The sequence below is a fragment of the Pipistrellus kuhlii genome, unplaced genomic scaffold (genome assembly GCF_014108245.1).
Source record: "Pipistrellus kuhlii isolate mPipKuh1 unplaced genomic scaffold, mPipKuh1.p scaffold_m20_p_30, whole genome shotgun sequence".
In the NCBI taxonomy this organism is placed as follows: Eukaryota; Metazoa; Chordata; class Mammalia; order Chiroptera; family Vespertilionidae; genus Pipistrellus; species Pipistrellus kuhlii.
This window is the reverse complement of record NW_023425530.1, coordinates 966,167-992,670: the sequence shown is the minus strand read 5'-3', so window position 1 is coordinate 992,670 and position 26,504 is coordinate 966,167. Positions and strand designations below refer to the sequence as shown.

The window sequence follows — 26,504 nt, the reverse complement described above, 5'->3', positions numbered from 1 at the left end:
ACGGCGAGGATGGAATGCGTTACCACGTACGCAGCTCGTGGCCTCGAGGCGGCCACACAGTGAGTACTGAGTACACGACGGTGACGATGGCGGCCATCATTGCACGGATGAGGCCCCGTGGGTGAGCAGGGACCTCAGATCCAGGTCTGCTGGCGGCCCAGCCCCTGCCCGGCGCCAGGCAGAGCCCCCTCCCCACGTGGCCCTCACAGCCGGTCCAGCCCGCTGCCGGGACCCTCGGGAGGGCGGCCGCTTACAGGAAGAGGTGCTCCATGAGGTAGTGGTAGTCGGGAGAGCTGCTGTCTGGGAGGAAGCAGGCAGCAAAGACGATGATGGCGCTGAGACCTTCGCCGTAGTACCCTGGGGGAGGCGGCCAGTGAGCGCCCAGGCGGAGACGGGCAGAGCCCTCGCTGAGCTCCAAGCTCAGAGCCGCCCTGTGCCCCTGACCTGTCTCTGCCTTTGGTAGGGATCGCCAGCCATCCTCCCAGGCACCCAGGTCTCATCCTCATGCGAGTTTCACCCCCACCCACCCACCCAGAGACGGGAGCTCAGCTCCCCGTGGCTCCTGAGGAGACGGGGTGCAGAGGGCCGCCCGGCTGGAGTCAGGGGGGCCCCGGGGCGCGGCCTCACCTCCGTGGGTCACCACCCTCATGTAGGGCCGGATCATGTGCAGGTCGATTCGATGCTCCTGCTCTCCGATGATCACCGTCCGCCACAGGCGCCCGTTGGCGGCGCTGCCATCCTCCGCCGAGCCGTCGCCAAACAGGTCGGCGCTGGCCCCGGGCATGTTCTTGGCAGCGGCCACGGGGGTGTCATCTGGAAGGGACGCCTGAGTGTGACGTCTAGTCCCAGCCCCTCCCAGCTCCCTCTGCTGCCTGTGGCCGCCGAGCACCGCCCGCCCCCTCCCCAGGCCACAGGCAAAACAGTATCCTCCACCTCACTCACCAGTGGTGCCAGCCTGGGGCTGCGGGGGTGGGGGAATGAGGGGCCTGGCGGCCAGACAGTCACACTCAAATGACCTTTTCCCAGCCTCGGCTACAGGAACGTGCCCAGGTGGGTGTCAGGCAGCCAGCCTGGGGAGAGCTCAGGTCTGCGGGCACCTTGCTATGTGACCTCGCATGCCTTCCTCCCCTCTCTGGGCACCGTTCCTGCTCAGCCACTTTTATTTTTTATCATTTAAAAAAATTTTCATTGATTAAGGTATTACATGTGTACATATTTTCCCACTGCACCCCTCACCCCACTTCCATACATGCCCTTACCCCCCAGTGTTTTGCATCCATTGGTTATGCTTATGTGCATGCTTACAAGTCCTTCAGTTGATCTCTTATCTACCCCACCTCTCCCTAATCTTCCCGCTGTAATCTGACAGTCTGTTTGATGCTTTACTGCCTCTGTATCTGTCTTGTTGTTCATCAGGTTATAATGTTCTCTATTATCCACAAATCAGTGAGATCATGTGGTATTTTTCTTTTATTCACTGGCTTATTTCACTTAGCATAATGTTCTCCAGTTCCATCCATGCTGCCGCAAATGGTAAGAATTCCTTCCTTTTTGTGGCAGCGTAGTATTCCATTGTGTAGGTGTGCCATCAGCCACTCTTAAAACATCCACCTCTTCCCCACCCTTTCGCCCTGCAGGCTTCCTGCCTCAGGAAGCAACTCAGCTGGATTCCCAGCTCCTCAGGCCCCACCATCCCCAGGCATCACCGTTGGCTCCTTCCTCCCTTTATGCTCCACACCCACCCACCCAGCGGCTCTGCGGCTCTCACCCATCCCAGGGCCACCACCCACCGTCTCTCTGACCTGACCTGTGCTTTTGTCTTGAGATGTCAGGTCAGCTGACACCTCCCCAGAGAGCCCTGCTCTGACCATCCTGAGTCCCCCTCACCCAGTTATCCCAGCTCAGGGGTCTCACCCTGAGCACTGGGGAGGTGTGGGCCTGGGTCGTTCTCTGTGGGGGGCTGTCCTGGGCACTGGGGGTGTTGAGCAGCACCCCTGGTCTCCACCTCCAGTTGTGACAACCATAGATGCCACCAGGCATTGCCAAGTGTTCTTTGGGGGGCAGAATCACCCCTCAGGTGAGACCCCTGCCCTAGGCCATCACCTCCCCTGCGTCGCTCATAGCTCTGATGGCAGCTGCTATGCCCTCCTTTCTTTCACTCCCCAGCGCCTGTCTCTGGCCAGCGTGCGTGCAGGCGGCACCCTCTCTTCCTTCCGTGTTCCCTCCACACCCCGCGTCCCAGTTGAGAGCTGCTCCTGAGCACATGCCTCGCAGACCCCGTGGGGCCAGTTGGAGGCACTGTCTTCCGGTCTCGGTCAGCTCTGAGAACAATGTCCCCCTGAACAGCCCACGTTTACAAGGAAAACATCATGGCGCTGCAGGGGCAGGTGGACCTGGGGGTGTCCCTGAGCCCTGAGTTGGGGTACCTGCCTCCCTGAGCCTGTGGGGATGGAGGAACTGCTCCACTGAGCTGGCCCCGGAAGCCAGGGGGCTGCCGAGTGCGATGCGGGGCCAGGCCGGGGCCGTCCTGAGTCCCCCTGACCATCCTGAGTCCCCCTGGTACCCGGGGCTCCCTCACCTTCCCACTCCAGCTCGTTGCCGTTCCCCAGGAACTCCAGCGAGTCCGTCTCGTCGGGGGTCTCGATGTCGTCCACGTTGATGTCCAGGTCGTCGGGGGTGTCCAGGAAGTCGTCCGACAGCAGCGAGCCCTCGCTCTGGTCCAGGGAGATGTTGATCTCCGGGGCGACCAGGGTCTTCCGCTTGCGGTGGGCTCCGCTGAAGTTCAGCGTGTTGGGAGGGGCTGCGGGGAACCAGGGGGCTTTTTCTTTCTTTTTCCTCCTCTCCACTCCCTGACCCAGTGGGAGCTGCACCCCGCAGTGTGGTGGGCTCACTCCCCATAGTTAGTAAATGAGAAACGGGAAGCACAAAGAGGTTGGGTCACCAGCTCAAGGACACTCAGCGTCACCACTGTGCCCACTTCATGACAGCGCCCACCTGTGTCCTGCCCGCCACAGCTGCTTCGCTGGCAGGCCTCGGGGCCGAACACCCCCCTTTCCCGACGGGCCACTCAGGAGCCACAGCCCGGACATTCCCACGGTCTTGGGCAGAGCACCCCTCTCTGCACGAGCGGAGACTCACAGGATGTGTCTTCTGCTGGGCTGCCGAGAGCGTCCATCCCCGTCTCTTCCCGGAGCGGCCTGTGAACCGGGCCAGGGCGGCATCCGTCACCAAGCACCGGAAACCCGCAGCCGGAGCATGGAGTTCAGACAACAACAACAACAACAACAACAACAGCGCCCTTTTAGCTCTGGGAATTGTCCGCACAAAATGCATCTGTGCATCAGCACAGAGCATCAGAGAGCCCAGTGCCGGAGGGCTCCCTGCAGAGAACGTAATGTATGTTGTCTTTCCATCAGGGAACTGAAAGGGGGGCTGTTTAGATTGGGAAGGACAGTATAATGCTCTTTCCTTTCTTTTTCAAAAACTCTTTATCCCTCGCCTCTGTTCCTTGTCAGTGAGGACCTGGTACCCTTTGCAAGGTGGGACCTACCCATGCTTCTTCCTTTTCCTCCCTCCCTCCTTTTTTCCATTCACCACGCAGTGAGTGTTCGTTTAGTAACCACTCCCCTCCAGATGCTGTGATGGGCTTTGGAGGTAAAGGGTGAATCAGAGGTTGCCCTGCTCTCCCGGAGGTCAAAAATAGAGCAGAAGCCCTAAGAAAACGAAGACAACCCACACGCGAATGCTCACAGTAACATGATTCACAGCAGCCAAAAAGTGGGAACAACTCAGATATCTATCCGTCGATGAATGAATAAACAATGGCCACACAACGGAATAGTATGCAGCCACGAAAAGGAAGGAAGCACGGACTCAGGCGGCAACATGGATAAACCTCGAAAACTTTATGCTAAGTTAGAGACAACAGACACAAAAGGCCACCTCGTATGTGATTCACGTATGTGAAATGTCCAGAACAGGCACACCTCGAGACAGGAAGTGGGTGAGTGGTTGCCAGGGGCTGGGGGAAGGTGTGTGTGGGAGGCCACTGCTGAGGGGGACAGGGCTCCTTCTTGGGGTGACAGAAATGTTTGGAACTAGACAGAAGGGATGACTGCGCAACATGCGAGGGCACCAAGTGCCGCTAATTCGTGCATTTAAAAGGGTTAATTTTATGTGATGTGAATTTCACCTCAACTGTTTGTTGTTTTTTTTAATTGATTTTGAGAGGAAGGGAGAGATAGAAACATCAATGCTGAGAGAGAATCATTGGTCGGCTGCCTCCTGCATGCCCCACACTGGGCATGTGCCCTGACTGGGAATTGAACCATAACCTTCCGGTTCATAGGTTAATGCTCAATTGCTAAACCCTGCTGGCCAGGGTCAACTGTTTTTGTTTTTGTGTGTGTGTTTTTATTTATTTATTTATTTATTTAAAAAGTATATTTTATTGATATTTTACGGAGAGGAAGGGAGAGGGATAGAGTTGGAAACATCGATGAGAGAGCAACATCGACCAGCTGCCTCTTGCACACCCCCTACTGGGGATGTGCCCACAACCAATGTACATGCCCTTGACCGGAATCGAACCTGGGACCTTTCAGTCCGCAGGCCGACGCTCTATCCACTGAGCCAAACTGGTTTTGGTTGTGTGTGGGTTTTAAATAAAAGCAAGCTTCTATTGTAATAAAGTCAGAAGGTCTTAAAGAGGCATTTAATGTATGCACTGCTCTGTTCCTCTTGCTCTCAATATGGGGGAGGGATGGGGCTGCGGACTCAGGACTCGGTCCAGGGTCCTGGGGTGCAGGGAACACACTGCCAATGGGCAAGGTGGCCCCAAACGGCAGACTGATGGCAGATGCACCACCTCTAGTTCCATCTCGCCCACACAGCACTTCAAAACTTATTTTTGCTGTGATATCAGAGATCTGACACAAAAACCCCAGCTTTCTGTCTTTTCTTGAATCAGATCTGCCCTTACACGTGGCAGGCACCACCAGGAGCTGACGGGCTGCCTCTCCTGTTCGGCTGGGTGTTGGAATGTTCTTCCAGCTCCTTCTCTCATTTCTGCTGCCTGCCCCACACCCTGCAGCGTCGGAGGTCGCCATGCCTGTTCTGGAATCAGCTAGAATCGTCACTTACCCACGCACAGGGCATTCGTGTGTGCCAGGCGGGAATGCCCAGGGCATGTGATCTTTTCTGCTCCTCACAGCAGCCACCTGAGGCAGGCAGAAGCCAGTTCCACAGAAGAGGAAACTGAGGCGGGGTAGAGGACCCCCTCCGGGTCTAAATGAAGTTGGCACAGAGCTCATTCCAGTCGTTGCCCTTTACTGCCCCCTTGTGCCCAGTCAGCTCATGTGCATCAACCCAAGGGAGGACAACAGGGAAGCAGCCTGGCTCTGTCTCCCATCGGCTGAGCAGGGAGCCAGGTTTGGCCACCCACTCCTCCGGACAGGAAACTGCACTGTGGTGCAGCCAGCATGGTCTTCCGTTCTCACCAGGCTGCGATTCAGCCTCCCAACCCCGGGCGGTGAACATCCTACAATACTTGGCTAGATCCTCTAGCCCAAATGTCAAGGTGGGGAAAGCATCCAACTGCTCAGCGCCTGGGACTAGGAAAGCAAGGAACTGAGTAAAACGGTGGGCATGTCTGAGAGCACTGGAAGCAGACACCTGCTCTGCGGCTCTCCAGCGCGCTGCAGCTCTGTGCTTCCCTTCCTCTCTCAGCCTCGGTTTTCCTTGTCCGAAAAATGAGAAAAAGGCAAGTACCACTTCTCACTAATTTCACAAATCTCTGGGGTGCCTGGGCTCTGGGAAACGTACAGGGCTCAGATGGTAACACACAGCTTGGGGTGGGGGCTGGGGTGTTGTGAGGAGCTTTCTGCCAACGTGGCGGGCTCTGCCCGTTATCTGACCAAATGCTAGTCCAGGTGTTGCCTAGGAATGAGGTAGATGTAGTTCAAATCTATCATCCGTGGACATTAAGTAAGAGACTATCCTCACGCAACGGAAAGGCCCGAGGTTTTCCTAAGGAAGAAGGAATTCCTGTGTGGCTCAGTGGTTGAGCATCAGCCTATAAACCCAGAAGGTCACAGTTCCATTCCCGCTCAGGGCACACGCCTGGGTTGCGGGCTCAATCCCCAGTAGGGGGCATGCAGGAGCAGCCAATCAATGATTCTCTCTCATCATTGATGTTTCTAGCTCTCTCTCCCTCTCCCTTCCTTTCTGAAATCAATTAAAAATATGTTTTAAAAAAAGAATTACAGCATCGAATCCAGCCTAAGTTTCCAGCCTGCCCTATGGATTTTAGACTTGACATCCCTACAATTGAGCAAGACAATTCCTTGGAACAAATCATATATATAATACCCACAATCATATATACAAAATAATATGTTAAAACATACCTATATTATGAATAAAGTATACGTACTTATATGTATAATTGTACATATATAATATAAATAAACACAATAATAGTATATATTAATTAATTAATAATATATACAACCATACAAATATGTATTATGTAGGTAATGAAAGCCAACTGGTTCTGTGTTTTTTCTTAAGAACCCTGATTGATATCGATACAAAAGGGAAGGAAGATGATAAGTAAATAAACGGATGAAGAAAGCAGGTAGTTGCAACAAGGGAAATAAGCAAGATGAAGGAGGAGGGGGCAGGGCGCAATCAGGGTGGCCAGGGAAGGCTTCTTTGCCCAGGTGACTTTTTGTTGCTGTTGTTAATCCTCACCAGAGAATATCTTTCCATTGATTTTTAGGGAGAGTGGGAGAGAGGGGGAAAGACAGAGAGAAACATCGATGTGAGAGAAACACATCAATGGGTTGCCTTCTGCACAAGCCCCCATCAGGGCCAGGCTGGGGAGGAGCCTGTGCTCTTGACCAGAATCGAACCCAGGACCTTCAGTATGCAGGCTGGTGCTCTGCTCTGTCCACTGAGCCAAACTGGGTAGGGTGAGCAGGTGACTTTTAAAAATATATATATATATTATTGATTTTTGTACAGAGAGGAAGGGAGAGAGATAGAGAGAAACATCAATGAGAGAGAGTCATCGATCAGCTGCCTCTTGCACACTCCCTACTGGGGATATGCCCGTAACCAAGGTACATGCCCTTGACTGGAACCGAACCTGGAACCTTTCAGTCCGCAGGCCAACGCTCTATCCACTGAGTCAGCTTTTGAGTGAAGGCGAGAGGCTGGCATCATGGGAAGACCGAGGAAAGGGCATTCCTGTGGAAGGCACAGCAGGTGCCAGCACCCTGAGACCAAACAAGCTTGGCGAGTTGCTGGAACAGATCAGAAAGCTGACCAGGGTGTCAGGAGCAGAGAGAGCAGCGGGGAAGGGAGAGTGGGTGGGGAGAAAGGCAGGCCCCAGGGCAGGTGCTATCCTGGGAGTGGAAGGAGGTCATGAGGCTGAGGCGCCTGGCACAGTCCATAGAATGCGGTGGACATTCCATAAATGTTCCAGCTTACGCCGGAGAGCTGGAGGAGCCGACTCAGCAGGACTCTGGGCTCCTGGGAGGAAAGGTCACGGCTTCTGACAAAGGCAGAGCAGATTCCCACCCTGCCGGACCACAGGGCTGCGGCTTTCCGGGCAGCGGAGACCTTGTTACTTCCCCTAGTCCCAGGAAAACCTCCAATTATCCAGCGCAAAAGCCTTGCTGTGAACCGAGGTGGATGCAGGTGGCTCTCGGTAGGGCTTGCTCTCAGCGACGGGCAACCCTGCATATGCAAGGCACACGGTGTGGCTTCGTCCTTCTGTAGGGAGGTGTCCTCCCAGGAAGGCAGCTCAGTTCCTAACCCCAGAGCCTGTGAATGTGACCTGTTTGGAAATAAGGTCTTTGCTGATGGAATTATTGTAAGTTGAGGTCACACTGGATGATGGGGGCCCTGAATCCAATGAGTGGTGTACTTATTTTTTTTTTTTAAGTACAGTTTCTTTTTTTTTTCTTTTTTAATATATATTTTTTTAATTGATTTTTTACAGAGAGGAAGAGAGAGGGATAGAGAGTTAGAAACATCGATGAGAGAGAATCATCGATCAGCTGCCTCTTGCACACCCCCTACTGGGGATGTGCCCGCAACCAAGGTACATGCCCTTGACAGGAATCGAACCTGGGACCTTTCGGTCTGCAGGCTGACGCTCTATCCACTGAGCCAAACCGGTTTCGGCGAGTGATGTACTTATGAGAAGAAAACGTGGATACAGGCACTCAGAGGAGAAGGCCATGTGGAGGTGGAGGCAGAGGTGAAAGTGATGTGTCCACAAGCCAAGGACTGCCAGCAGGCACCAGCGGCTAAAGGAGGCAGGAAGGATTCCCCCTGGAGCCTGAGGGCCTCAGAGGGAGCATGGTCCCACCGGCACCTTGATTCTGGATGTCTAGCCTCCAGCCTGGGAAAGAACCCATTTCTGTGTCTTAAGCCATCCAGTTGGCGGGGCTTTGTTACGGCAGCTCCAGGAACCTCATGCACCCTCTCAGGCTGAAATAAAATCCCTCACCTGGGGGTCACGGTTTGATTCCTAGTCGGGCACGTGCCCGGGTTGCAGGATTGATCCCCAGTGTGGAGGCAGGGGGCAGCCGATCAATGATTCTCTCTCATCACTAATGTTTCTATCTCTCTCTCCCATCTCCTTCCTCTCTGAAATCAATAAAAATATATTTTTAGATAATCCCTCCCGTGGGCATCCCTCAGGAGGTGGCATCTGTGAACCCTCCCACCTCATCCCAGCTGGGCTCTCACCCTGCGTTCCTTACCAGGCTGAGGTCTTCCTTCGCCCCAGTGCCCTGGCACACCCTGCTCCCTCTGCCTCCAGTGCTGCCTCCTGCTTTTAGCTCTTCCGTTAAGATCAGGGCTTCAGCAGAATAAAAATGTATAAACCAGCAGAACCCACGGCCACTTGGCTGGTGCCCCAGTCAGACACCTGCACCTGCACCTGCCTCTCCGGAGCTGGGAGACCCTGGTCAGGCCCTTCTCCACCCTGGTTCCCCGTGTCTCCGCTCCGTCTTCCTCCGGCCCCATCCTGCCCCGCGGCCTCCAGGCCTTTATGTGTGTTGCTCTCTCTGCTTGGAATGTGCAGCCTCTGCTGCTCAGACCCCACCCAGGAACTCCCAAGGGCCAAGAACCCACCTGCAATTTCTCAGTGGGTTGTAAGGTTAAAGGGGACAGCCTGTCCCCACCCCAAACTTGTGAGCACCCCATGAGGGTGGCTGTCTTTTTCTTCTTCTTTAAAAAAATATATGTTTTATTGCTTTCAGAGAGGAGGGGAGAGGAGGAGGAGAGAGAGAGCGACATCAATGATGAGAGGGAATCGTTGATCGGCTGCCTCCTGCACGCCCCCTATTGGGGACTGAGCCTGCCACCCGGGCATGTGCCCTGATGGGGAATCAAACTGTTACCTCCTGGTCTGATGCTCAACCACTGAGCCTCCCCAGCCGGGCTGAGGGTGGCTCTCTTGTTCTCGTGTCCCCAGCGTTTCACCCAGGGCCGGGCGTACAGTCGGTGCAGATCATTAGACTGAATTAAAGGAGAAAACTAGGCAGTGAGAGAGATCATCCTCAGGCTGCCCTCACCGCAGACCCCATAGGATCTGCAGGAGGGCAGGAAGTGAAGGAAGAGATTGCAAGATAATGGCAGCAGGAGGGGGCTGTGGGCACAGGGCAAGCGCTCCCACAGCCGCTGAGAAGCGTGGCGACGCCCGGGGGAAGGGTTCACTGAGCTGGAAGAAGTAGAATTGCGGGCTGTCTGGCATCAGACAGAGGTGCTTATGTTGAAATGCAGCTGGACGTAGCACCAAGGAGCTGCACTCATTTCTTCCAGAACGAGGAAGACAGCAGCAGTGGCCAGGGCTGCACAGCACGGTCACTATCTTGCAGACACTGATCTACTGAAGGAGAGAGGGACCCTCTGCAGCTGGGGGAAACTTACTTGAAGTTAACATTTGCAACTGCAATCAGCCCCATTTTTAAAAAAATATATATTTTATTGATTTTTTACAGAGAGAAAGGGAGAGGAATAGAGAGTTAGAAACATTGATGAGAGAGAATGATTGATCAGCCACCTCTTGTACACCCCCTACTGGGGATGTGCCCGCAACCCAGGTACATGCCCTTGACCGGAATCGCATCTAGGACCTTTCAGTCCGCAGGCCGACGCTGTATCCAGTGAGCCAAACCGGTTTCAGTCAGCGCCATTTTTGTCTCCAGAACACTGTGGAGAGGGGCTATCTTTTAACATATTGGGAGGGGGCCGGAAAAGGTACCAGAGATGACAAGATACAAACAAATAGGAACAGCCCAACCCACATGGCTCAGGGGCTGAGCACTGACCTACGAACAAGGAGGTCATGGTTCAACTTCCGGTCAGGGCACATGCCCAGGTTTCAGGCGTGATCCCCAGAGGGGGTGTGCAGGAGGCAGGCAATCATTGATTCTCATCACTGATCTCTCTCTCTCTCTCTCTCTCTCTCTCTCTCTCTCTCTCTCACTTCCTCTCTGAAATTACTCAAATATATATTTTTAAACAACCTAATAGGAACAATACTGAGGTGACCATGACTCTGGGCAGCCTTCATCATTTAGACAGCCCATCTCAACCATCCAGCCCCACACACTTCACTGAGTCCTCACAGCTTCCTGAGCCGGGGATGACTGCCCCCATCTTACAGACAGGAAAACAGAGGCCCAAGGTGCTTGAAGAGTTGCCCAAGGTGCAAGCCGTTGGGGTTTGAATCAGAAGGTTCTTGAAGTCCAGACGCGGGAGTGCTTTGGTCTCAGCAGAGGCCAGAGAGGCTAAGACTGATGGAAGACCCACCGGAACCCGATGTTTGGTGCTGGAATCACCCCGTCTGATTCCACTTTGTATGGGAAACAGACCCCTTCCCTGCAACAGGAGCAGGTGACTACTCTCAAAGCCACCTCTTGTCCATTTGGGAGCCTTTTTATTTATTTATTTTTTAAATATATCTTTATTGATCTCAGAGAGGAAGGGAGCGGGAGACAGACAGAAACATCAGTGATGAGAGAGCATCATTGATCGGCTGCCTCCTGCATGACCCCTCCTGGGGAATCGAGCCTGCCGCCCGGGCATATGGCCTGACCGGGAATACAAACCCGTGACCTCCTGCTTCCTAGGGCGACAGTCACCTACTGGCTGGGCTAGAGTCTTCCTAACCACATCAGGACTTCCCTGCTAGAAAACGATCCTTCATTTGCCCAAACTGCCGAGTCTGGGTGCCAGGAGACCCCTCCCCAGGCATCAGCACTCCCTATGGTAGAGAGTGGAAGAGGAAGACCTATGGCAGGGAATGTGGGAAGGACGTCCTAAAGGTGAAAGAGCAGGAGGTTGGCCCTAATGCAATGGGCATCTCTCACCCAAAATACTTCTCTTCCTGGAGACAAACTGCTACAGACGATGGTACTGGGCAGACAAGAGATTCAGCCCTTCTGAGGACTGGCACCTCGCGCTACAAAGAACCACACACACCTGCGCACACTGTAGGCTGAAAATGGCTGGCTTCAGGACAGGTCTAAATTCAAATGCACCGGGGCTCACGCCCTCCACTCGCAGCTCCCACTTGGATGCCGTCAATAGGGAGTCCAGGACCTCCCACAAGCCCGGTCAGCTTCTGAACGGGAAGTTGTAAAAAGTGTATCTCGGACCATTTGAGGCCCATATTCTATGTTGGACTCAAACCTGCCTGTTCATGCCTGTTGTTCATGAGCCTAGCTTCTGCCCTCACTGCTCTTGCCAAAGGATTTCTGGAGCCGGAGAGCCTCTTTAAAGTCTCTTTCCCAGGGTGAGCATGTTCAGTTCCTTTGACTCTTCCCTCCCAGATGGTTATGTAACTAACTCTTGGTCATCGTCTCCTGGGGGTAAAGTCCTTGCATTAAAGGGGGAAGGAGATGACTGGTTGTATCCAACCAATGAAATAGGGAGCCTGTGCTGAAGATAGTTTGTGTTATACAAGCAACGCCTCGCTGGAGGAAAAATCGGAGAGAGAGAGAGAGAGAGAGAGAGAGGGAGAGAGGGAGAGAGAGAGAGAGAAGGTCTGGTGGTTCTTGCATGTCAGCAGTGGATGCTGCTCAGGGCTTTCTTCCTATTTGTTCTTTCCTTCCGGTGACTGTCATTCATTCATCCTATCTATTGAGCACCAACTGTTTGCCAGGCTCTGTCCTCATGCGGGCATACAGCAGTGGTCAAACCTCTCGTGGAGTTTTCCCTTTGCAGGGAGGGAGGGAAATGGACTTTAAAAAAGAGAAATATATAAAATGTCTAGTGTAGTAGATAGTATGGTCTCCTACAGCTGCTATAATAAAGTACTACAAACTTAGTGGCTTACCCTAACACACATGCATTCTCGGATGATTCTAGAGGCCAGAAGAGAGTCTATTTCCTGCCTTTTCCCGTTTCCAGAGGTGCTCGCATCCATTGGTTCATGGCCCCTTTCTCCCATGATGCCCATCTGTGACTTCCATCATCATAGCTCCTACTTCTGTAGTCAAGTCTCCTTCTGCCTCTTATAAGGACCGCCTGGATAACCCAGGATCATCTTCTCATTTTAAGATCCTTAACGTAATCACACTTGCAAAGTGCCTCTTGCCATTAAGGGAACATCCCCAGGTTTCAGTGATTAGGATGTGGGTGCCCCTCTTCAGAACCTTGGGAGAGGGTGATAAGGGGCCAGGAGGTCCTCTCTGGGCAGGTGGCCTGTGGGCAGAGACCTGAAGGAGATGAGGGAGGCATGTATGTTTGGGGAAGAGTGTTCCAGGCAGAGGGAACAGCCAGTGCAAATTCTGAACGTTAGAGGCAGCCAGAATCGGGTAAGGAACTGGAAGGAAGCTGCTGGGGCTGGAGGGACGTGAAGGGGACAGACAGCGATGGGAGTAAGCTCAGAGAAGCAGGCGGAGGCTGAATCCCAGGTTCTCTGTGGGATGGGCATTTGCCCCAGGGGTTGAAGCAGGGGTATGGCACACTCCCTCTGACTGCTGCAGGTGAAAATACACTATCACCCGGTTCACGGGAACCCAGGTAAGACTATTATAAAACAGTCCATGAAATGGGTTTGCAAGAATGTTTATAATCCTTGAAATAACGTGGAAATGGGAGCTCTTCAGGGGTAGGGGGAAGGGTGGAAATCAGTCTTAAATAATGTAGCAAATATTCATTACGGCCTGGCCTGGTCAACAGGCAGTTCTGCACCCCACCGTGGAGAAGGCTGGGCCCCTCCCTCCCAGAGGCCCGGGGGCGGTACCTGGGAAGATCTTCATCCTGCCACTCGTCCTTCACCTCCACGTTTTCCATCCGGAGTGTGGCTTCAGTTGTCCCCATGGGATCACGTGTGGCTTGAAGCAGAGATGAATTCTGAAGGAGAGACGTGGATGGAGGTGTTACTGGACAATTATCATCATAACAACCCCTCACCCATGTCCAGCATTTCAGATCCATCTGCAAAGAGCTCTTGCGCCCATCGTTTCATTGAATCATTGCCCAGCCCCATGAGGCTTCCCGTTTCACAGGCGATAAAGCAGAAGCATAGAGATCTACGAACACCCATGTGGGTCTGGAGTGTGAACCCAGGCGAGAGACTGAGCTCCTGCTACAAGCTCCCCTCCGTCTGAAGCTCTGAAATTCACCTTCCCCAGGGCTCATCACCCTTTCATTATCTTAGTCTTCAACTGGGAAACCATAGAGCAATTGAACTCATTTATACTAAAGTGTTGATGACTGATATACTTGAGCTTCCTTGCTGGGATTGACATTTTCAAACAGGACCTGGTCAAAACCAACCCATATCTACTATCTGCTCCAGGCCACCTACCCTGTCCCTTTATCGCCCCCTCAAAGAAGAAAATCCTGACAACTTGCTGACCTGAGGGCTAACGAAGGCAGTGTGGAAAGTGACTGGGGTTGGGAGTCAGGATCATAATTATTACCGACCACAAAATGTCAGTTTGTTTGCCTTGTTCCAGGAGCTGGCTGAGGGCAGGGGTGGGGTGGATTCAGCACTCCAGATGACGGCTTAAGTGCTGGGCTGTCTGGGAGCGGAGCCAGCTGCTGAGTGAGACTGAATTAGGGTATAACCTGGGGTATGGCAGACTCTCAGGCCATTCACCCCTCCAGGCTTCAGTTTCCCTGTTTATAAATGAAACCTGTGCTAGAAATAATCTCTACCATACCTTTTGGGCATAACAGTGCAGGATCGTAGGACTCAAATGACACCACAGGTTCTGTGCTTTTAAACCTGCGGTTCTCCCTCTAACCTCCCCCACCAGCAGGGAACACGTGGCAATGTTTGGAGGCATTTTTGGTTGTCACAACTGAAGGGGGTTGCTCCTGGGACTGAAAGGGTGGAGGCCAGGGATGACTCTCAACACCCTACCTGGCTCCCAGTGCCTATAGATCTGAGATTGAAAAATCATCTGCAAATTTGTGAAAGGATTTCAGGCATGGCTTTGGCTGTCATTATAGAGGACCTACTGTGTGCTCGCGTCCCATTCTCCCATCCCCCAAACAGCCCCAGTGTTGTTATCCTCACTGTGAGTGTCTAAGGTCCCTCACCCCCAGCCAGCCCCTCACCTTCCCTGTTGCCCAGCCGCCTCTGTAGCCTGGTGCATGGCCAGCAGCTCAGGTGTGACACCCAAAGCCCTGCCCGCACTGGACCATGGTCCCCGGAAAGGGCGAGGGCCTGTGTTTGGGATCTTGGCTCAGAGAGGGAGGACCCAGAAGGAGCCTGAGACAGGTGAGGGCCAGGCAGGGAGGGAGAGGATGGCTGCAATTTGAGCCCTCTCCCCACTTCCGTGAGAGTTTCTCACTCCCTCCTTTTCACTGTCCTCAATGTCGTCATTCATTCATGGACAAGGGACAGTGAGACGCAGTTCGCCAAAAAATGAATAAGAATCTTCCTGACGGTGTGGGCAACCACGACCACCCAGGACCCTACAGCAAGTGAACTACAGCACAGTGGAACAAGGGAGTGGTCTTTTGCGACAGTTTTCCTTATCCTGAGTTGGGTGTGTCCTCAAGCCCCCAGAAAGGACCCCCCAACCGCCCCCCTTACACACACCACACACACACACACACACCCCTAGAGCCCAGACCTTGGACCTACACACGTTGCCCCAAGATCCTCTCCATGTGGGTGTGGGTAGGCCCCATAGGCCCTGTCCCCTCCCACTCTCCCATCCTGACTTCACATTTAAGAATGGCAACGAGGCAAAGGCCGGGGAGCGGGGAAGCGTTCCTTGGCGCGGTGGTGCTGAATTATTAGCACATCACATTCAAGTTCAGGGACAGGGGGAATCTGCACTCAACCCCCGCCCTTCCTCCCGCCCCACAGACAAGCCTTTATGGACACACTCTCAGATCCCTCTGCCAGATCGCTCCCGGCGTTATAAATAGGAAAGGCACAGAGGTGGCAGATGTGGACGCTTTGGTCTGGCAGGAAGCGTCCCGGAGAGGGGCGGAGGGTTTTATCCGTCTCACCCCCCAAACACAATATCCTGAAAATGGTGCGATTCTCTGCTTCCAGGTGAGCGCCAGCACGGGAGGGGGACGGGAGGTGTGCAAGCCGGCGGCGGCGGGCGGAGAAACGGATGGGTCCCCACCCCAAGAGCCAGGACCGTGGCTCTCTATTCCCACCAGCCCCACCAGCTGGGAGGGGGTGGCAGCAGCAGCTGCCTGGGCACCCCTCCCGGGCAGGGTTTGGGGGGGTGGGCAGCAAGGTGGGCTCACCTCCGCGGTGAGAGCTGGTTACCGCCGAGGCCTCTCCCGGTTACGCGCAGACAAAGGCGAGCGCGGCGCCGCCGCAGCCCGGCATCCCTCGCCTCCCCCGCCGGCCCCCGGGCGGTCAGAGCATCCGAGGAAGATGCGCGCAGGGGCGGGCTCCGCATCCAAGCAAGGTCACCCCGGGCGGCTTGTGTCCGGGGGACGGGCAGCGGGGTGCAGCTAGCGGCCGGCTCCCCCTCGCCCGCAGGCGGCTGCGTCCCCGGTCATCGCCGTCGCAGCCGGTGACTGTCAGGTGCGTTCCCTCCCCGGCTCGCCGCCGTCAGAGGCTCGGCTTCCGTAAGGCGGTGAATTACGCCGCTTTTGTGTGCGGGGTGGGCCGGTGGGGTGGGGGCAGGGCTGGCCCAAAAGCACAGCCCCCGCCGGCGGCCGCGGCTCCCCATTGGCTGGAGGGAGCCTTTCCAGGAGCCGCACCCGCCGCAGGAGCGGAAATGATTTTCCCGATGGCGCATCGCAGATCTAAAAACAAAACAAGGGACCCACACACACATAAACCAATGGCGGCGATGGCCTCATCCCCTCCACCCAGAGGAGAGGAGGGAGGAGGGAGGAGGGAGCGATGTCCCCAGGACCCGTTCGGCGGCGCCTCGGCCGGCCACTCCCCATGGATGGAGCCGAGGACCGGGCGGGAGGCGCTGGAATCGCCCCGGGCACGCGGGCTCGCCCGTGGGGGGAGAGGCGCTCCTCGCGGTGGTGCACTGCGGTGACCTTGACCTGGAGGACTTCGGGAGGCAGCGGCATGGTGGAGGGCTCACCGCGCATCCGCTGAAATCAGACCAGATGTGGGTTGGAGCCCTAGGCCCGCTTCAGTTTCCTCCTCGGTGACAAGGAAAATGGCCCTGGCCTTTCAGCAAGTAATGAGACAGTGCACCGGAGAGTGGGGCTAACTCTGTGCAGGGGCATGAGAAAGGCTGTGTACATATTTCTTGCTTACTGTTTTTTTTAAGTGATTTTAAAAATTTGATTTGAGACAGAGGAGGAGGGGAACAAGGAGAGAGAGAGAGAGAGAGAGAGAGAGAGAGAGAGAGAGAGAGAGAGAGAGAGAGAGAGAGAGAGAGAGAGAGAGAGAGAGAGAGAGAGAGAGAGAGAAACAGAGAAACAGAGAAACATCGATGTGAGAAAGAAACATCCATCCGCTGCCTCCTGCACCTACCCTGACTGGGGATGGAAGCTGAAACCTGGGCATATGCCCTGACTGGGCATCCAACCCGTGACGTTCTGGTGCACAGGACTGCGCTCAACCCACTGGGCCATCTAGACCAGGCTCTTGCTTACTGTTTATTTTTAGACCTGTAGCAGGCTGGGGGGAGGGGTGTGCATGGGAAGATATCCCAGGGCAGTGAAGATGTGCGGTAGACCCTGAGGACTGAGTAGGAGTTAGAAGGATGGAAAAGGAAAAGGCATTCCAGACAGAGGGCTGTTTGAGAAGCCCAGCCCCTGCCCCATGAGAGGGCGCCGGGAGCTGTCCGTGGTGCTGCCGCAGCCACCCGGGAGCCCAACGTGAGACCTAAGCTTGGTGTTTGGTGGATTTCAAATTGCGCTAAAATATGTCTAACAGAAAATCTACCATTCAGGTTATTTTAAGTGTAAGGTTAAGTGGCATTAATTACATTTCACAGTGTGCAACTATCATCACCATCCATCTCCCAAACCTTTTCATCTTCTCAAACTAAAACTCTTGCCCTGGTAAACACTAACCCCTCTTCCCATTCCCCTGTCCCCCATAAGGGAAGTTTCTTGAGATCATAGATGCTGGAGTTTGTTATTACTGAATCTCTAATTCCCAGGCCAGTGTTTATGACTGGGAGCAATTCTGCTCTCCCCCACACCCAGAACATTTGGTGATGTCGATGACATTTTTGGTTATCATGACTTGAGGGATGCCAGCAATACTGGCATTGAGTGGGTAGAGACCAGAGATGCTGCTCTACACCCTACAATAGACAGTCCTCCACAATAGGGAATTACCTGGACCCAAGTATCAATGGTGCTGAGGTGAGAAATCTGCCCTAGAAGAATTCCTGAAACATATCAATAGTTGGTGCTCAGTGAAGTTTGTTGAAGCATTGGAATTGTTAAACCTCCTTAAGTCTCACTTTCCTGGTTTGCAAAGGAGAGTAATACAAGTACATTTGATCCTCAATGCTTGTTTTTTTATTTATGAACTTGCCTACTGTCTGAAATTTATTTGTAACATTTGCAAACCCAAAATCAATATTCATGGCGCTTTCAGGGTCATTTGCAGGCAGCCCAAAGTGGTAAAAAATTTGAGTGTAGGTTCCCATCTGCCCTGTCTTCTTATTCCAGTCCAGACTGTAAATGATGCTGCAGGTTTTAATACAGCATCTAGAAGGGGGGGTTCAGGAATCTGGAAAAGGGGTTGCTGTAAAGTAATCAAGAATCAAGAGATGGAACATAATTTTGGAAGGCATTTTGGGGAGCCAGAGAAGACTTAGCTAAAGAAACCAAGTCCTCCTGTCTCTCTGGACCCCTTGCTTTTTATTAACACAAATCTCCCCCCCCCCCAAAAAAAAAAAAAAAAAAAAAAACACCAAGGTACAAAGGCCAAGGTTTAGTATATAGAATCCATTGTGAGATTGGGGGACCTACCTACAGCTATTCAGGTGTTTGGCCAGTAGGAGGCAATGACATGTAGATTGAAAGCCCTCAGCTGTCTGGCAGCAAGCAATCATTTATGCATCCTTTTCAGGTTTAGGGAAATGCCGTCAGATGATTCAGCCCTCCTGACATGCTGGAATTAGCTTCTGGAAAATGACTTCCCTCTTTGGGGTTTATTTAATGCCATGCTTTGCATTTTTGTGATTATTGTTGGTGATTTCACTGTTTATAATGGCCCCCACTCATGTTGCTTAAGAGCTGTCTAGTGTTTCTAAGCACAAGTAGGCTGGGATGTGCCTTATGGAGAAGATATGAGTATTATATAAGCTTCATTCTGGCATGAGTTATAGTGCTATGGGTTGTGAGTTCAATGTTAAGGAATCACAATGTAGATTAAGATCTTCTTAAACGAAACATACACATAAAACAAGGTGATGTATCGATCACTTGATAAAAATGTTGTGACCAGAGGCTCACAGGAATCCAATCCTATATATAAGGCTTACAAGCAATGATTCAGTGTTTGTACTAACTTTATAGACCAGAACTACTGCCAATAACGAGAACTGATGTATCTACTTTTGAGGGCTAGTGTGAGGACTAGTTATGATGGTGCAGGTAAAACATTTTAGCATAATGCTTGCAATCAATAACAGGAAAAGAGGTATTATGCAATCCAGGGAAAACAATTAAAACAGCTCTGCTTTTGTATAAAGCATGCAGCCTTCATCTAGTTAGAGCTGCAGAGATTTGGAGGAAGGCCATGTACGAGTATAATTACCACGCTGGACTTTAGCCAACACATGGAGGGAGAACTGTGCTTGGCAGATTGTTCCTCGAGGCCACACATGGTCATACAGACACAAATGGAAGAATGCCATTCACTAAATTATCCAAAGGGCTTTCTTTGGCACCCTGGGCTTACCATGGTTTCTGTCCAAGAATTAACTGGCCCCCTGCTTGCTTAAATTAAGGGGCAAAAGAATACCACCCCACCACAATCAGTAAATGTACTTTTTTGGCCTTTCATAAAATTAATTTTAAAAAATTGAAATAATTTTAGAATCCCATGTGGTTGTAAGAAATAACAGAGAGAGAGATCCCCTGTACCCTTTTCCCTCCATTACCCAATGATAACATCTTACAAAATTATGTTACAATTTCACTATTGCTTTTGATAGTCAAGATTCACAATTTTTCTATCACCCCAGAATCTCTCATGTTGCCATTTTATAGCCACTTCCATTCCCCATCTCCTGTCCCCATGTCTTTAACCCCTGGAAATCACAAATATGTTCTCCATTTTTTATAATTTTGACCTTTTAAGAATTTTATGTAAATAAAACCATAAGAGTAGCTATGTAGCCTTTTAGCATTGGCTTTTTCCACTCAGCATAATTATCTAGAACTTCATCCAAGTGGCTGTATGTATTAAGAGTTTATTTCTTGCCCGGGCCAGGTAGCTCAGTTGATTAGATCATCGCTCCCAATATGCTAATATTGCAGGGTTTAATCCCTGATCAGGGTACATATAAGAATCAACTCTTTTTCCCTCCCTTTTTTTCTCAAATCAATCAATTGATAATAGAGAATTTATTCTCCATTGATATGATATATCTAGAATAGGAAAATCCATAGAGACAGAAAGCACATTGGTGATGGCCAGGAGCCGTGTGTGTGTGTGTGTGTGTGTGTGTGTGTGTGTGTGTGTGCGCGCGCGCTAATGGGCACAAGGTTTCTTCGTGGGGTAATAAAAATGTTCTGGAGTTAGTGGTGATGGTGTCACAACTCTGTGAAGTTACTGAAAACGATTGACTTGCACATCTTAAATGGTAGGGTGTGTGAATTATATCTCAATAAAGTTATTAACCAAGAAAATACCATAGTTGTAATTAGCAATTTGGTTATGATCTGCTTCCCTGATTCCAAGTTCTTTTTTTTTTTTTAAATATACTTTATTGATTTTTTTACAGAGCAGAAGAGAGAGGGATAGAGAGTTAGAAACATCGATGAGAGAGAAACATTGATCAGCTGCCTCCTGCATACCCCCTACTGGGAATGTGCCCGCAACCAAGGTACATGCCCTTGACCAGAATCGAACCTGGGACCCTTCAGTCTGCAGGCTGACACTCTATCCACTGAGCCACACCGGTTTTGGCTGATTCCAAGTTCTTGAGGACTGGTACCTTTTTAGTCTTGCTCACTGCTGCATTCCCCAAGATAATCATTGGCATTAATTCAATAGCAATAAGAACCCAAAATTGGGGTGCATTGAAGAAGGAAACTTTATTCAGTGCAAAACAACCCAATTGTGATACAGCACAGTGTGAAAACAGCATAATTTGGGATAGCCCTGGGGCCAGGCCCCTCTCTAGCTAAACAGGTCTTCTCTGCTCCTTGCTACCTTGCCTGGGAAAATCAGTGAACATCTCTGATGGAAAGGAAAAGTTAGCTCTCTGAGCCAATGGAAAGTGGCTTATATGGACAGAGGTCCTGGTCCCTGATGCAAATGAAGACTCCAAATCCTACTAGTTTGATTGGTCCAAAAGGCACTGTCCTGATTGGTCAGAATAGAGCTACTGTAGTTGATCAGAGATGGCACAGCTCTGATTGGATGGGGAAAGAAAGATTCAAGCCTATTGGTTGAAATAGGATTCTAGGAACTCCTGTATAAGTGCTGGTTCAGATGGCAGAAATAATGCAGGCAGGTGGTTCAGTGCAGGCCTCTCCTGAAGCACAGTTTGCATGAGAGGCCTTGTGTAAAAATGACTACTAGGATTGCTCTATCTATCATCGATCTATCATCTATTTTTGGTCATTTGAGCCCTGTAAGCCACCAGGAGCCCTTCTTGATATCTTCTTTCTCAGGGTCCACACCTGTAATAGGTGGGGTCAAGAAATATCTCTCAAAATTTATTTCACTTAGAGTAGGATTCTCCACATTAGCACTAGTGACATTTGGTCAATAACAGGAAAAAAGAATGTTCTGTAATCTTCCTCCTAGGGGGCCACTCTGGACACTGTGGCGTGTTAAACGATACCTCACCCCCTCCATTCCTCTCCTCAGTCATGAAAACCACAAATGTCCCCAGGACTACCTAATGTTCCCTGGGCACATCACTTTGGTAGAAAACTGCTAACTTAGAGCCACTAAATTTTAAGTGCTGAGTGGTTGGGATGAGAGGCCACTAAATTTTAAGTGCTGAGTGCTTGGGATGAGAGGCCAAGAAAGAGGCCAAGAAAGCGGCCCATGAAGCAGAGAACCCCCAAAACTGAGTGGTTAAAGGGAAGGCGGGGCTCCGAGATGGGGCTGGGCTTGAGCCCAGACTCCCCACATTTGGGTGGTCAAATGGAGACAGGGCTCTGAGTGAGGACCCTGGTCCAGGGCATAGAGCTGGACTCAAGCAAAGACTCCAGATGTGGAGCAAGATGCAGGGTCTCTCAGTCATGGGTGGGGCCTGGGAGCTGGGTGCTGTCAGAGCCAGAGTCCTCGGAGGCGGAGCCGAGTAAGAGGCGGGGCTTACAAAGGGGCGTGGGTAGAGCGCGGAGCCAATCCCCAGACAGGGAGTAGAAAGGGAGCAGGCGCGAGCCGCTCGGGGGGGCGGGGCCTGGGCTCTTCGCGGGCACGAGTGATTGGCGGCCGGGTTACGTCACGCCAGAAGGCCCCGCCCCCGCCGCCTCGGGCGTGGAGACGCCAGGAGGGCGGAGGGGAGCTCTCACAGCTCAGCGCGGGGCGCCAATTCGCACTTCAGGTAACGGCCTCTCCGCAGCCCGGCCCCGCGGAAACCGCGCCGCGAGGACCCGCAGGTCGGTGTTTCGGGCGGAATCGGGCGGGACGCGGGCGGGGGGCCCGCTCCGCTGAGAAGGCCGCGGAGCCGGGGGCCGAGGCCGGAGCTGTGTCTGTCCAGTGGGAGGGAGTCCCGGGTCTGTCAAAGGGATGGACAGTGAACTGTGCTGGTAGTTCCGAGGCCGGGCAGCGGGACCTGCCAGCACAGTTCACTGTCCATCCCCTTGACAGACCAGGGGAGAGGGGCGTGGCGGTGAAGACTGACCCCTGCTTGGGAGGGAGACCTCCTTGGGAGGGCACCCGGCCAGGCAGGGGTATGTGGGATGCTGACTCCGGAAGGTCAGGGGCTGGAGAGAACACGGAGACCTGGGAGGCTACCAGAGGGAGAGGCAGAGGCGTGGGGAGGGGGTGGCCGACTGGACATAGGGCAGGACCTGAAATCCAACAGGAGAGTGGCACCTGTGGCTTCCGGGGCGGGGGAGCAGTTTGGGCGGGTACAGCTAGGACAGGAAGGGTAGAGGGTCTTGAGGCTTTGAAACTGAATGGAGTATGTGCGAGGATATTTGAGATCTGGAAAAGGGACCCAGGTGTGTGGGAGGGTAGGAGAGAAGGGAGCCTAGAGAAGAGCTGGGGCCGGGTGGCAGGCAGGCCTAGGAAGCAGCCAGGCGAGGGAGGCTCTGTGGGTAGAGACGGGGCGGGGGGGGGAGTATTCTTATGTCACAAATGTACAAACTCTCCCCCACACACCCACATTATTCTTGGAGCATGCTGCTGTTTCTCTCCTTCAGCAATCAAGACCAAGTCCCAGGCAGAGGCACAGGGCTGGCATTCCTAGGAGGCAGTGCCTCCTCCCGTCCTTTTCATTTATCACCCTTTTGCCAGTTTCCAACTGATAGCCTGGCAGAACCTCTTGGGCCAGTTTCTCACAGACCCTGAGGAGCCAACCTCGGGGCCAGCCACCCCTTAGGCAAGGGGGAGATCAGTGTCCCTTCACCAGGGGCCTTTGCTGCAGGTGTTGTTCATGCTCTGTTTCAGCACACTGCGGACAGATGAGGGGAGGGGAAATGTGGGTCAGTGGATAGAGCGTCCGTCTGTGGACTGAAGGGTCCGTCAGTCTGTGGACGGAAGGGTCTTGGGCTCCATTCTGGTCAAGGGCACGTGCCGGGATTGTGGGCTCGATTCCCCAGAAGGCAGAGGGCAGCCAATCAATGATTCTCTCTCATCCTTGATTTTTCCATCTCTCTCCCCCTCTCCTTTCCTCTGTGAAATCAATAAAAATATATTTTTAAAAATCACTTGGCTTAATTATATTTTAAGGAAAATCTATCAGATGAACAATGCTATCTTAGATGCTATTACAAATACATTTGGTACATTTCAAATATCTGAAGTGTGGATTTTGAATTTTCATATTTTTTTCTGTTTCAGAACCAAAAGTCAGCTCATCAACTTTGGAGCATAAGTAAATTCCTAATAGAGATTTCCCCCCCCCCTCCTAAACTTGTTCTGTTTCTGATTTTTTAGTTTTGCCATATTTTGTCTTTGTTTGGATTTACCAAGGTCTATATTTAGAATTATCAGAACAAACACATCAAATTTATTTATTTAAAAATATTTTTATTTCAGAGAGCAAGGGAGGAGAAAGAGATAGAAACATCAATGATGAGAGATTGCCGAAACCAGTTTGGCTCAATGGATAGAGCATCGGCTTGGGGACTAAAGGGTCCCGGGTTCGATTCCGGGCATGTACCTTGGTTGCAGGCATATCCCCAGTAGGGGGTGTGCAAGAGGCAGCTGATTGATGACTCTCTCATCGATGTTTCTCTCTATCTTACTCCCTTCCTCTCTGTATAAAATCAATAAAATATATATTTTTTTAAAAATGATGAGAGAGAATCATCATTAGCTGCCTCCTGCATTCTCCCCCTTGCCCCCCTTCCCCCCAATCAGAGATTGAGCTTGTAACTCAGGCATGTGCCCTGCCTGGGATTGAACCATGACCTTCTGATTCTTAGGTCGATGCTCAGCCACCGAGTTACACTGGCTGGTCACAAAAACATCAAATTTAAAAGCATTTTCAAATAGTTGAAAAAAAATTTTTTTTTCCACATGAGTGTAGTTGGTGTTCTTTTGTGTGTTATAGAGGTAAGGGGACAAAGACTGTTCTGGGTAAATAACTGAGTAGTCCTGGAAAAATATGGAAAACATGTAGAAAGAGCATTTGTAAACCTGCATTCATTCTTTTTTATCTTGTACTAGAGGCCCAGCACACGAAATTTGTGCATGGGTATGGTCCCTAGGTGATCAGGGCCATCTTCCCCAGCTGCTGGCAGCAGGCCCCACCCCCTGCCACCACCCACCCCTGGTTCCCTGTTTGCCATCAGGAGCCTGATGGTGGGACAGCGGAGGAAGGGTGCTGAGAAATCGGCACTTCCTGCCCGCTTGCCAGCCCCGCCCCCCACCATGGGTCGTCCTCTGTGTGTGGGGTGACCAGTGGGGTCAGGGCCTTGGCCTGGTGCTGCCCCCATTCCTCACCACCCATCCCTGGTTTCCCATTCGCCATCAGGCGATGGGAGCCTGCCTGCCAGGGGAAAGGGACTGAGAGGTGGTCAGTGTGCCTCATCGTGTCTGGTCGAGTGATCTGGTCACTCTGCTGTTAGGGTCAATTTGCAAATTACCCTTTTATTATATAGGACTAGAGGCCGGGTGCACCAATTCCTGCACTGGTGGGGTCCCTCAGGATGGCCTGTGGGGATTGGGACTAAGCTCACACCCCCACTCCCAGCCCCAGCTGGAGCCTCCAGTCTCGCAGCCCCACAGCCCTGCCTGGCACCCTGCCTTGGCCTGGCGCTGCCCTCTCACCTGCTCCACTATCCTGCTGTGGTCCTGCTCTTGTCGGGACCCATCGGGGCCGGCAGTGCCTCCACTGCTGCCCACTGCCAGTGCTGCGTTGCCTATGCCCGCCATGTTCTGCAACGCCCCCTGGTGGTCAGTGCACACATCATAGCAAGCAGTTGAACTCCCAGTCTTCTGGATTAACTAACATCCGAGGAGACAATTTGCATATTAGGCTTTTATTATATAGGAAGGACTGGTAAATTGAAAGTTTGTGAAACTTCAAATTCACTGTATGTAAGTGAATCGAGTCTAAGATGATAGAGAATGTATGAGGGCACAGGAGAACTAAAATAGACCTTACAACACACACACCCCACCTGTTGTCAACTTGGGGGTTCAAACCTAGTTTGAGGAGTCTTCCCATTTCCCCAGAGAACACCAGTCTCCTTTCTATGTGAGACCCTCCAAGTTTTAAATACCAGCACCGAATTTAGATGATGTGGGTTTAATGACTCCTGCCTCCACTTTATGATCTCTGCTTTATGTTTTTAAAAGTTTAATCATGGCCTGGACAGTGTGGCTAGTGATTGAGCATTGACCAATGAACTAGGAGATCACGGTTTGATATACAGTCAGGGCACATGCCCGGGTTGCAGGCCCAGTGTAGGGCGTGCAGGAGGCAACCGATCGATTATTCTCTCTCATCATTGATGTTTCTATCTTCTCTCCTCTTCCTTCCTCTTTGAAATCAATCAAACTATACATACACACACACACACACACACACACACACACACACACACATATATATATATATATATATATATATATAATCATGAAAAGATACTGCAGAAGATTTAGATACATTTGATAATTAAAAGATATACTACATATCCCAGCAAGTTGGAGGAGCTCTCCATTTTGACTGGTTTTAGTCGATTAATTTGATACTGTTTTTTAAAAAAATATTTTATTGATTTTTTACAGAGAGGAAGAGAGAGGAATAGAGAGTTAGAAACATTGATGAGAGAGAATCATCGATCAGCTGCCTCTTGCACACCCCCTACTGGGGATGTACCCGCAACCAAGGTACATGCCCTTGACCGCATCGAACCTGGGACTTTCCAGTCCGTAGGCCAATGCTCTATCCACTGAGCCAAACCGGTTTCGGCGATTCTGGGTTTTTGGTTTTTTTTAATTGTGTTAATATCAGCTTTTGTTTTCATCACTAAGAGAGCTTAATCATCAAAGCTGAGTAATGCTGCATAATTCAGAACAAAATTAGGAAACTGACAAATTGGAGAGGGTTTTTGGTGGGTTGTTTTGTGTGGGTTTTTGTGTTTTTTTTCCATCTCTTTTTCTATGTTTATAATGCCTTAAATTTGAAGTGTGCTGTTTATTCATAGAGTATTTAGAATCTTGGAAGGAAAAGGTTTTGGTATTATCCAATGTCTAA

The 26,504-nt window shown here is 51.7% G+C and overlaps 1 protein-coding gene across 2 annotated transcripts in view; it reads right to left on the bottom strand.

The window, feature by feature from the left end:
- The window catches only part of ATCAY (ATCAY kinesin light chain interacting caytaxin), a 30,333-nt gene extending 14,122 nt beyond the window's left edge, over positions 1-16,211 (bottom strand). For both annotated transcript variants that reach the window (XM_036459951.2, XM_045589071.1), the window contains exons 1-6: positions 15,754-16,211; positions 13,274-13,383; positions 3,139-3,197; positions 2,579-2,800; positions 628-813; positions 255-357 (exon numbers count right to left, since the gene is read on the bottom strand). In XM_036459951.2, coding sequence (XP_036315844.1) covers positions 255-357; positions 628-813; positions 2,579-2,800; positions 3,139-3,197; positions 13,274-13,350 — 647 coding nt within the window. In that variant the 5' untranslated portion in view covers positions 13,351-13,383; positions 15,754-16,211. The remainder of the gene's footprint in view (positions 1-254; positions 358-627; positions 814-2,578; positions 2,801-3,138; positions 3,198-13,273; positions 13,384-15,753) is intronic.
- Between the last annotated feature and the right edge of the window lie 10,293 nt (positions 16,212-26,504).